The sequence below is a fragment of the Jaculus jaculus genome, chromosome 15 (genome assembly GCF_020740685.1).
Source record: "Jaculus jaculus isolate mJacJac1 chromosome 15, mJacJac1.mat.Y.cur, whole genome shotgun sequence".
Taxonomy (NCBI): Eukaryota; Metazoa; Chordata; class Mammalia; order Rodentia; family Dipodidae; genus Jaculus; species Jaculus jaculus.
The window spans coordinates 20,947,435-20,959,355 of NC_059116.1; the positions used below are offsets into that span (position 1 = coordinate 20,947,435).

The 11,921-nt window shown below is 43.6% G+C and overlaps 1 protein-coding gene across 1 annotated transcript in view; it reads right to left on the reverse strand.

The window, feature by feature from the left end:
• Nucleotides 1-7,733: 7,733 nt before the first annotated feature.
• The window catches only part of Clul1 (clusterin like 1), a 36,482-nt gene continuing 32,294 nt past the window's right edge, over nt 7,734-11,921 (reverse strand). Inside the window, exon 9 of the mRNA XM_045135310.1 lies at nt 7,734-7,880. Coding sequence (XP_044991245.1) covers nt 7,734-7,880 — 147 coding nt within the window. The remainder of the gene's footprint in view (nt 7,881-11,921) is intronic.

Genomic DNA, 11,921 nt, shown 5'->3' on the forward strand with positions numbered 1-11,921 from the left:
CGGCGGTTCAGTTAAGAACCTCTGTCGCCCCACCGTCCTCAGCCCCGCCATCACTTCGGACGCCGAGGCAGGAGGATCAGGGGTTCAAGGCCAGCCTCAGCGATATAGCGAGTTCGGGACCAGCCAGGGTTACCGGAGACCCTGTAGCAAAATAATAATAATAATTATTATCAATAATAAAAACAAAGGATAGGGGGCTGGAAAGATGGCTTAGCGGGTAAGGCGTTTGCCTGCTAAGCCTAAGGACCCAGGTTCGATTCTCCAGGTCCCACATAAGCTAGATGCACATGGGGGCAGGCGTGCAACCCTAACCCTAACCTTAACAGGTTAGCCACATGCATGCACATGCATGCACATGGTGGCACATGCGTCTGGAGTTTGCAGTGGCTAAAGACCCTGGCGCGCCCATTCTCACTCACCCACTCACTCACTCACTCTCTTCTTCCTCTCTCTCCCTCTAATAAATAAATAAATAAGCCGGGCGTGGTGGCCCACGCCTTTAATCCCAGCACTTGGGAGGCAGAGGTAGGAGGATTGCTGTGAGTTCGAGGCCACCCTGAGACTCCATAGTGAATTCCAGGTCAGCCTGGGCTAGAGTGAGACCCTACCTCAAAAAACCAAAAATAAAATAAAATAAAAATAAATAAATAAATAAAAATGCCTAGATTGAAAAAGAGAGGGATAATAATGATAAAAAAAAAAAAAAGGACTGGAGAGATGACTCAGAGATTTAAGGCACTTGCTTGCAGGGCCTGAAGGCATGGGTTCGATTCCCCAGTACCCACCGTAAGCTAGATGCACAAAGTGGCTCATATGCATCTTGAGTTTGTTTACAGTGGGAAGAGGACCTGGTGGCCCATTCTCTCCTTACAAATGAAAGAAGGAATGAATAAATAACAACAAAATCTTTGGCGAGATTAGCGAGCTCACAGAGCCTGCCTCTTGGTGCAAGAAGTGTCTCATTCTCTAGCCACTGCAAATGAACTCCAGCCGCATGCACCACCTTGTACAGCTGGCTGATGTGGGTACTAGGGAATTGATCCTGGGTCGTTAGGCTTTATGGCTTTCTCTCCAGACCAAAGAGGGTGGAATCTATTAGAGAACCTGGGATGGCCCCTATTTTTGTACTTAAAAACAAAAATCTGTTACTTAGGGCTGGAAGGATGATGGCTTAGCTGTTAAGGCACATGTCTGTGAAGCCAAAGGACTCAGGTTCGATTCCCCAGGACCTACATAAGGCAGATGCACAAGATGGTACATGCATCTGGAGTTCGTTTGCAGTGGCTAGAGGTTCTGGTGTGCCCATTCTCTCTCTCTCCCTCTCTCTTTCCAATAAATAAATATATATTTTAACACAGAAGGTACTGAGTAGTCTTTTTTAATATGTTATTTTTATTCATTTATTTGAGAGAGATACAGAAATAGGCAGGTAGAAAGAGAGAGAATGGGCGTGGCAGGGACTCCAGTCACTGCAAACAAACTCCAGATGTTCAGGGTCCTGGGGAGTCGAACCTAGGTCCTTTTTGGCTTTGCAGGCAAGCACCTTAACCACTAAGCCATCTCTCCAACCCCCAATAAATATATAGTTTTTGTTTGTAGGGTTTGTAGGGTCTCACCCTAGCCAAGGCTGACCTGGAATTAACTGTGGAGTCTCAGGGTGGCCTCGAGCTCACAGCTATCCTACCTCTGCCTCCCGAGTGCTGGGATTAAAGGCATGCGCCACCCTGCCTGGCTCCCAATAAGTATTTTTTAAAAATCTGTACTTGATCCTTCCTACAACTAAGAACCACTGACGAGCATTTTCTTTGTGTTTTAGTATCTCAGCCTCGCTGAAGGCCGCCAGCTGGAGCAAATGAGGCAGAATGACGGAGGGTTTTCTCCTTACTGACAGCCTTCCAAGTTTTCAATGCCACTTTGTTTTTTTCTGTTTTTGTGCAGGGGTTATAAGGTAAACATTGGTCAGTAGGAGCTGTTTGATTATAAATTTATTTTTATTTTATTTATTTAAAAGGAGAAAGTGGGCTGGAGAGATGGCTTAGTGGTTAAGCGCTTGCCTGTGAAGCCTAAGGACCCCGGTTCGAGGCTCAGTTCCCCAGGTCCCACGTTAGCCAGATGCACAAGGGGGCGCACGCGTCTGGAGTTCGTTTGCAGAGGCTGGAAGCCCTGGCACGCCCATTCTCTCTCTCTCTCCCTCTATCTGTCTTTCTCTCTGTGTCTGTCGCTCTCAAATAAATAAATAAAAAATTAAAAAATAAAATAAAAGTAGAAAGAGTGGACGCAGCAGGGCCTCTTACTGCCGTAAATGAACTCCCAGGTTCAGGGCACACTTGGTGCATCTGGCTTTATATGGGTACTGGGGAAGCAAGCTCAGGTGGGCACGCTTTTCAAGCAAGCACCTTTCGTTGCTGAGTCATCTCCCCAGACCTGCTAATATGTTTAAAGCATACTAGTTCATGTGTTGTACACACAGCAAACAGATTTCTGCATCCTTATTGACTGCATTGAAAATGTCCAATAAATTTTAAATTTTGACCCTGTCTGAGGATATGAAGAATTGGATATTGGCTTTGATGAAACGTTAAATGCTATTGACTTTTTTTTTTTTCTGGGAGGGTGTGATGAAAATTGAACCCAAGGCCTCCTTACAGATGCCTATAATCGATCATTGTGCTCAAATCCATGTTTCATTTGTTTTGTTGCTGGGTATCTCATGTTTATATTTTTTAAAAATATCTTTTTGGGCTGGAGGGATGGCTTAGTGGGTAAGGCATTTGCCTGCGAAGCCAGAGGACCCAGGTTCGATTCCCCAGGACCCTCGTTAGCCAGATGCACAAGCATTTGGAGTTCATTTGCAGTGGCTGGAAGCCCTGGAGCACCCATTCTCTCTCTTTCTCTGTCAAATAAATAAAAGTATTTTTAAAATATTTTATTTATTTATTTGAGAGGAAGAGAATGGGCACACCAGGGCCTCCAGCCACTGCAAATGAACCCCATATGCGTATGTCACCTTGTGGAGCTGGCTAACGTGGGTCCTGGGGAATCGAACCAGGATCCTTTGGCTTAGCAGGTAAGTGCCTTAACCAGTAAGCCATCTCCAGCCCTCTTTTTTTTTTTAATTATTACTATTTATATATTAGAGAAAGAGAGAGAGGTGGAAAATGGGTGCACACGCCAGGGCCTCTAGCCATTGCAAATGGACTCCAGATACATGTGCTACTTTGTACATCTGGCTTTAAATGGGCACTGGTAGATCCAAACCCTGGTCATTAGGCTTTGCAGGCAAGTGCCTTCACTGCGGAGCCATCTCTCTAGCCCATGTTTATCTTGTGCTGTAGTTTGAGTAAATATCCCTGAAAGGCCCATGTGAGTTAAAGGCTTGGTCACAGGTGCTAATACTGGGCTTCTCTCAGTCCACATGGGCTGGCCTTGAGCAATGAACAAGGCAGGTTCTCACTCCAGCTCAGGCTGACCTGGAGTTCACTATGGAGTCTCAGGGTGGCCTCGAACTCACAGTGATCCTCCTACCTCTGCCTCCCAAGAGCTGGGATTAAAGGCATGCGCCACCACGCCCAGCAAAATTAGACTTTGCTAAGGAAAACAGAAAATGACTCAAGAGAGAGGAGGAGGAATTGAAGGGTCAGGGGCTTGGAACTAGGAATATAAAGGTGGAAAAACCCCAGTGTCTGGGCATGCATACCTGGGGTTTCCATCCGCGTCCAAAGAGAAGGAAAGGGGGAGAAAGTTACATTAGAACTCAGATTAGTGGGCAGGTTCTGCTGGGGGTATAGTCATTTTGTCATTCATTGACTCTTCCTCCCACCTTTTTAGCATTTAGGTGTGGGGTGGTCTCTTGATGCCACGTAGGTGAACCTTGAAGACGTCATGCCAAGCGAAATATGACAATCAGCAAAGAGCAAACACTGGACGTTTCCACACAGGTGTCGTTAACACAGTCAAATGCGTAGAGACAAAAGGAAGAGCAGTTGTTGCCGGGGCTGAGGGTTGGTTGGAATGGGAAGTTGGTGGGATAGAGTTGTAGTCTGGGGAGATGAAAACATGTGAAGATGGCTGTTGGTGACAGTTGCATAATGTGAATACTTAATGCCATGGGACTGTGCACTTGTTAAAAGGGCCTGGTGTAGTGGCGCACACCTTTCGTCCCTGTACAAAGCGGTGTGGTGGCGCACGCCTTTAATCCCAGCACTTGGGAGGCAGACGTAGGAAGATCACTGTGAGTTCCAGGCCAGCTTGAGACTACAGAGTTCCCCCAAAATAAAGGTTAAAATGGCAAATTTCATAGTATGTGTATTTTACCACAATAATAATAATAATAATAATGAACTATGGAGAAACTATTAGTCTTACATAAATAAAGGGCTGAATAACAGATTTTTTTCCCCTCATAAAAGCCAGTTATAGGACACTTAAAATTCAAATGCAACACAGTGCCCAGTACTGCAATATCTCAATCACACCTTCCAAGGCTCAGGGTCTAATGTGGAAGAGGTGGTGGAAAGAATGTACGAGCCAAAGGAAGGGTAGGACTCCTTACAACGTGCTTCTCCAGACACAAAAGGGCCTAGATATCCATGACCTCACAGTGCCTGACACTACTTACACAAGACCATCATGAAGAAAAGGAAAAGATCATGACATCAAAATAAAAGAGAGACTGATTGAGAGGGGGAGAGGATATAATGGAGAATGGCATTTCAAAGGGGAAAATGGGAGGGAGGGCATTACCATGGTATATTTTTATAATCATGGAAGTTGTTAATAAAAAAAAATTGAAAAAAACAAAACAAAACAAAAATTCAAATACAAATTGAAGTGAGAACCTTTTATTAATTAGAAAGTGAAACATTTGCGGAACTAACAGAACATAAACCCCAAGTGATTTACTATTTATTTTAATATGCAGAACTCTTTATGACTCGTAGTATATAGTACACATGTACATTTGATTATTTATTTATTTGCTAGCAGAGAGAGAGAATGAGCTGCCAGGGCTTCTAGCCACTGCAAATGAACTCCAGATTTGTGAGCCATCTTGTGCATTTGGCTTTACGTGGGTCCTGGGGAATTGAACCTGAGCCATTAGACTTTGCAGGCAAACACCTTAAGTGCTGGGCTATCTTTCCAGTCCCTGTACATTTGATTTATTTATTTCCAAGGAGAGAGAGAGAGAGAGAGCATGCACCAGGGCTTCTATCCACTGCAAATGAATTCCAGGTACATGTGCCACTTTGTGCATAAGGCTTTACCTAGGTACTGGGGAACTAAACCCACAGGTCATTAGGCTTTACCAGCAAGTGCCTTAACCGCTGAGCCATCTCTCCAGCCCCTACGTTTGATTTTTTTAAGGAAAAAATTTCACTGTAACTCAGTCTGGCTAGCTTTGACATTGCCATTTGACAAAGTACATCAACAGTCCTTCATAACACAGGGTGAAAATACTTTCCTGCACTATAGCTATTGCATTAGTTTGCACTGTATCTTCGGATTTGTAGGCCTCAGCTGAGTGGTATGTTACCAGATATAAGATGCTTTAGTTCCTCTTACCTTAAAAAAATAGCGGTAGGGGAGTGGGGAGATGGCTTAGCGGTTAAGCGCTTGACTGTGAAGCCTAAGGACCCCAGTTCAAGGCTCAGTTCCCCAGGACCCACGTAAGCCAGATGCATAAGGGGGTTCATGCATCTGGAGTTCATTAGCAATGGCTGGAGGCCCTGGTGTGCCTTTTCTCTCTCTCTCTCTCTCTCTCTCTCTCTCTCTCTCTCTCTCTGCCCCTTTCTTTCTCTGTCGCTTTCAAATAATAAAAATTTAAAAAACGTAGCAGTAGCCAGACGTGGTGTACGCCTTTAATCTCAGCACTTGGGAGGCAGAGGTAGAAGGATTGCTGTGAGTTCAAATCCAGCCTGAGACTACAGAGTGAATTCCAGGTCAGCCTGGGCTAGAGTGAGACCCTACCTTGAAAAACCAATATATATATATATATATGTGTGTGTGTGTGTGTGTGTGTGTGTGTGTGTATATATGTATATATATATATGTATGTATATATTTTAAAGTAGCAATATTTAGAGTACTAATTTATTTTACTTATAGACTATGTATTTTTAAATTTTTTAATTATTTTTTATTTATTTACTTGAGAGTGACAGAGAGAGAAAGAGGCAGAGAGAGAGAAAGAGAATGGGCACGCCAGGGCCTCCAGCCACTGCAGATGAACTCCAGATGTGTGTGTCCCCTTGTGCATCTGGCTAGCGTGGGTCCTGGGGAATGGAGCCTTGAACCGGGGTCCTTAGGCTTCACAGGCAAGCACTTAACCACTAAGCCATCTCTCCAGCCCTAGACTATGTATTTTTTTTCTTGGAATAAGTTCATAATAGGTAATTTAACAAAATTGATATATAGCAAAGAAGTGGAAAATACACATTTGAATGTTCTTTTAAGATTTTTATTAGTATATATTAATTGTGTTTTCGTACACGCATTAAACATATTTGATGGTTACATTCTCCATTTTCCTTGCTTACCTCCTCTTCCATGCTTCCCCATCCCTTTCTCTAAATTGCCCCCTACCACTTTCAGGTTCTCCCTTTATTTCTACCCCCTTCCTTCTCTTCTTCTCCCCCTCTCCCTTCCTCTTTTTTTTTTTTATTCTTAAATTAAAAAAAAAAAGGTCTGGAGGGATAGCTCAGCAGATAAGGCGCTTGTCTGCAAAGCCTAATGACGCCGGTTCTATTCTCTAGTACCCACGTAAAGCCAGGTGCACAGGGTGGCACATGTGTATGGAGTCCTCGCCCATTCTCTCTGTCTCCTTTCTCTCTGCTTGCCAATAAATAAATAAAAATATTTTTAAAAATTTAAAATATTTGATTTGTTTATTTGAGAGAGAGAAGCAGGGAGAGAGAGAGAGTAGACACTCTAGGGCTTCCAACCACTGCAAACGAACTCCAGATATGCATGCGCCACTTTGTGCTTCTGGCTTTTTGTGGGTCCTGGGGAATCGAACCTGGGTGCTTTGGCTTTGTAGGGAAGTGCCCTAACTGCTTACATCTCTCCAGCCCTCTTCCTCTTTCCTTTTCTCCTTCTTCGCCATCTAGATTCATGTATGGATTGTTTTTCTGAGATAGTGTCATGTACTCAAGGATGACCTTGAACTTCTGATCCTCTTGCTGTGATTAGAGACATGTATCACCAAGTCTGGTTTATGTGGTGCTGGGCATCAAACCCAGGGCCTTGTGCATGCCAAATAAGTTCTCTACCTTCTGAACTACTTCTCCCATTCCTAGACACTAAGATTCTTTTCTGCTTGCCTTCTTCCATCTTTCCTTCCTGCCTCCTGCCTTCTTCCCTCCTTCCTTCCCTTTTTCCTTTCTTTCTTTTTTTCTTCTTTCTTTCTTTCTTTCTTTCTTTCTTTCTTTCTTTCTTTCTTTCTTTCTTTCTTTCTGTCTTTCTTTCTGTCTTTCTTTCTCTCTCTCTTTTTTTTTCTTTTTCTTTTTTGTATTTTCAAGGTAGGGTCTCCCTCTAGCCCAGGCTGACCTGGAATTCCCTATGTAGTCTCAGGCTGGCCTCAAACTCACAGTGATCCTCCTACCTCTTGAGTGCTGGGATTAAAGGTGTGTGCCACCACGCCTGGCTATTTAGGGATTTTTTTAAAACTAGTTTTGTTCTTTCTTTTTATGAACCACCTATCCTGTCAACAAAGCATTCCTAATCAGACACGCTTCTTACCAAGTTTTAAAATGTTCCTTAAAATGTTGTAGAACTTTCGCTACCACATAGTTCATGGGATTAGCATCCTCAGCAGTTTCTTGACGCGGGATCTTGGGTGTGAAATCAGGGGAAGAATTTCCTTCACGCAGGCTTGGCACTGGCTGGAGAAGATGGAACAGTGAAAGACTTATTAAATCCCAGTCCACATCCAAGATTAACAACACATTAGTCAGAGTAGGCTAGGGAGTGCTGAGGTAACAAGTGAACCCCGACATTCCAATGGCTTCGTACAACAAAATGTTGCCTTCTGCTATGTGATGCCACCATGACACGGACTCCATGCTGCATAGCACCCTGAGGAACATCTGGCCTTCCTTTGAGTCCTTGGCAGAGGAAGAGAGTGAATAAATATACATAACCTCTTTACCTTTTTTTTTTTTTTTTTGTAGGGTTTTGCTGTAGCCCAGGCTGCCCTAGAATTCACTATGTGGTCTCAGGCTGGCCTCAAACCTTTTCACTCACTTAGAAAGAATCCTGCTCATTTTTGCTCATAGTTCATTGGCCACAACTTGGCCAAATGGCACCACAGATGTGCAGGGGGACCCAGAAAACTCAAGTGATACTCAGTGAGCACTCACTGTTGTTCATTCCACAGACAGTAATGTGGAATGCCAGGTTCTGGAGTTTTCCTAGGAAATTTCCTAATTTATGGTTATATGTATGATTTTGACAAGGACAGACAAATATAGCATATATCTTTCCCTCCCTCTCTCATTTTTTTGTTTTTTTTGAGAAAGGGTCTGGCTAAATATGCCAAGCTGGCTCAAACTCACAATCCCCCTGCCTCAGCCTCCTGAGTGCTGTGATGACAGGTATGTGTCCCTGAGCCTAGCTTGGTTACCCTCATAACACATTCCTAAGCACATATACTTTCATCTAAATCATTTAAATGAAATGTAAATGACATGTAACTTGAAGTAATCTTATGAGAACTGCTAAAAATACGTTCCAACGAATTCCCTTAACAAAAACATCAAGGCCAAATTCAAACCAGTAATTTTGTAATGTTTTAGGTTTTTGTTTTATTTTATTTTGAGGTAGGATTTCACTCTACTCTAGGCTGACCTGGAATTCACTATGGAGTCTCAGGGTGGCCTTGAACTCACGGTGATCCTCCTACCTCTGCCTCCCAAGTGCTGGGATTAAAGGCGTGCGCCATCGCGCCGGCTTGGTTTAGGTTTTGTTTGCTTCCTGTTTCTGAGGCAGCGTCTCATAGATCCCAGGCTAGCCTTGAACTTGCTATGTAAACTGAGCTTGAACTATTGATCCCTCTGCCCCACCTACCATGTAGTCAGCAGCTCTGTAAATACAACCAGACACCAGAACTTTTCTTCTTGTTGGAAACTGTATACTACGGACACAAGGCTTCTTTTTAACACTTGCAGTTTTATAATTAACACTTTCTTATTAATTTGTTGTTTTTTTAATTTTTATTTATTTGAGTCACAGAGAGACGGAGAGAGAGCAAGAGAGAGAATGGGCATGTCAGGGCTCCAGCCACTGCAAATGAACTCCAGATATGTGCACCCCCTTGTGCATCTAGCTAACGTGGGTCCTGGGGAATTGAACCTGGGTCCTCTGGCTTTGCAGGGAAGCGCCTGAACCACTAAGCCATCCCTCCAGCCCTATTATTATTATTTTCTTTTACTTTTTTGAGGTAGGGTCTCACTGTAGCGCAGGCTGACCTGGAATTCACTATGTAGTATCAGGGTGGCCTCAAACTCATGAACACTTTCTTTTCGTGATAAAGTACGAAATGCTTTGAGAAAAACTTTTTTTTTTTGTTTGAGGCAGGGTCTCACTCTAGCCCAGGCTGACCTTGAACTCATAGGAACCCTTCTGTTCAGCTTCCCAAGTGCTTGGGACTCAAGGATTGAGAAAAATACCCCCTTGGAGTTTGTCTTCTGAGTCTCATGGTGACTGGCTTTGCAAGCTCATCCACGTAGTTCCTTTGTTTCTCACCTGAACATTTTGGAGCCTAACCTGCAGTGGTTTAGGGTGTAGTTTCTCTCCTTCAGAACTCATGTTGACATTTGATATTCACTGTAATGTCATAAAGGAATGGTGGAACCTTTAAAAGGTGATTAGGCCAGGTGTGGTGGTACACGCCTTTAATCCCAGCACTTCGCAGGCAGAGGTAGAAGGATTGCTGTGAGTTCAAGGCCACCCTGAGACTACAAAGTGAGTTCCAGGTCAGCCTGGGCCAGAGTGAGACCCTACCTTGAAAAAACAAAATTAAAAAAAAAAAAAAAGAAAAGATGATTAGGTCTCACTGGAGTGAGCCAGTTACCTCCAAAGCAGGTTTACAGACCAAGCCTGACCTCCCCGTAGTCTCTCGCAGGCAGGTGTTCTTGACACACACACACACACACACACCCCGTGGCTCCCCCTTCCCCGTAATCAGAGAGCAATATGGGGCCTTCTGTAGGAGCTAAGCAGATGTGGGCTCCAGGATATCTGGGATGCCTCAGCCTCCAGAACAACACTGAGCTCTTTTCTTTTTAAATGGTTCAGTCGGAGATTTTTCAAGTTCTTTCTCCTCCTCTTCCTTTCTTCCCTCTTTCCATCTCTCTCCCCCTCCTTCCCTCTGGTGTTGGGGATGGCTCCCAGGGCCTCACACACAGATAAGCAAACACTCTAGCACTGAGCCATGCCTAGCCTTAGTCTCCTGTTCTCTGTTACAGTAGATCTCACTGAGGGGTTTTATTGGTCTGATGTATATATAGAAAAATTGCGTAGACCACTGAGGCACATGGTACATGCTCTTCAGTGATAATCATTAGTATACAGATATGTAATTGAAAACCATGTTTACTTAACAGGGAGGTTTTATATCGTGATGTCTTTGCTACCAGTAAATAAATTTTTTTTTTGTTTTATCAAGGTAGGGAACACCCTAGCCCAGGCTGATTTGGATCTCACTCTATTGTCTATTGAACTCAGGTTTTTTTTTTTTTTTAATTTTTTTTTTTATTTGAGAGTGACAGACAGAGAGAAGGAAAGAGAGAGAGAGAGAGAGAGAGAGAGAGAGAAGAGAAGAGAGAAGAGAGAGGGCTTCCAGCCACTGCAAATGAACTGTGCCTTCTTGTGCATCTGGCTAATGTGGGTCCTGGGGAATCGAGCCTCGAACCGGGGTCCTTAGGCTTCACAGGCAAGCACTTACTTGCTAAGCCGTCTCTCCAGCCCTAAAATCAGTTTTTTTGAGAGAGAGGGGGAGAGAGAGAATTGGCACGCCAGGGTCTCAGCAACTGCAATTGCACTCCAGATGCTTGCGCCACCTAGTGGGCATGTGCAACCTTGCGCTTGCCTCACCTTTGTGCATTTTGTTTATGTGGGATCTGGAGAGTCGAACATGGGTCCTTAGGCTTTGCAGGCAACTGCCTTAACTGCTGAGCCATCTCTCCATCCCTAACAATATATATTTTAAGTGATGTTTAATTTTTAAGGTAGGTTACTATGTACAAAAGGAATTTCCAGGGCCTTTACTTTGTTTAAGGGGCTTATGTCACTGGCTTTCCTAACACTTTAAGTTGGTTACCCTCATTCAGGCCTAGAAAGGTTAAGGAACTTTCCCAAGCTTGCTTAGTTGTTAAATTTGAGTCAAATTTTAACTCAAATCACTTTACTTGTAAGTCATCTCTTCTTAAATTTGCACTGGCCAATTTCCTTCAAAGTTACCTTTATCATTTATAGCCCTATAAATAATGAGAATTAGCCATTTTGGATTGACTTCCCCACACCCTCAGTACTGGAGGTTAAAGCCAGGATTCACAAATTCTAGGTAAGTTCTCTATCACTAAGCTATACTCTCAGCCCCTCACTTTTATTTTATTTTATTTTTTAGGGTGTTTTTTTTTTTTTTTTTAAATAGGATCTCTTTCTAGTCCTGGCTGACCTGGAATTCACTGTGTAGTCTCAGGGTAGCCTCACACTCATGGTGATCCTCCTATCTCTGCCTCCCAAGTGCTAGGATTAAAGGTTGTACACCACCACTCCCAGCCCATGCCCGCCTTTTAATTTTTCATCTTGAAATAGGGACATGGTGGTGGTTTGAGTTAGGTATCCCCCATAAACTCATGGTTTTTGGGGTTTTTTTTTGGCTTTTTGAGGTAGGGTCTCTCTCTAGCTCAGGCTGACCTGGA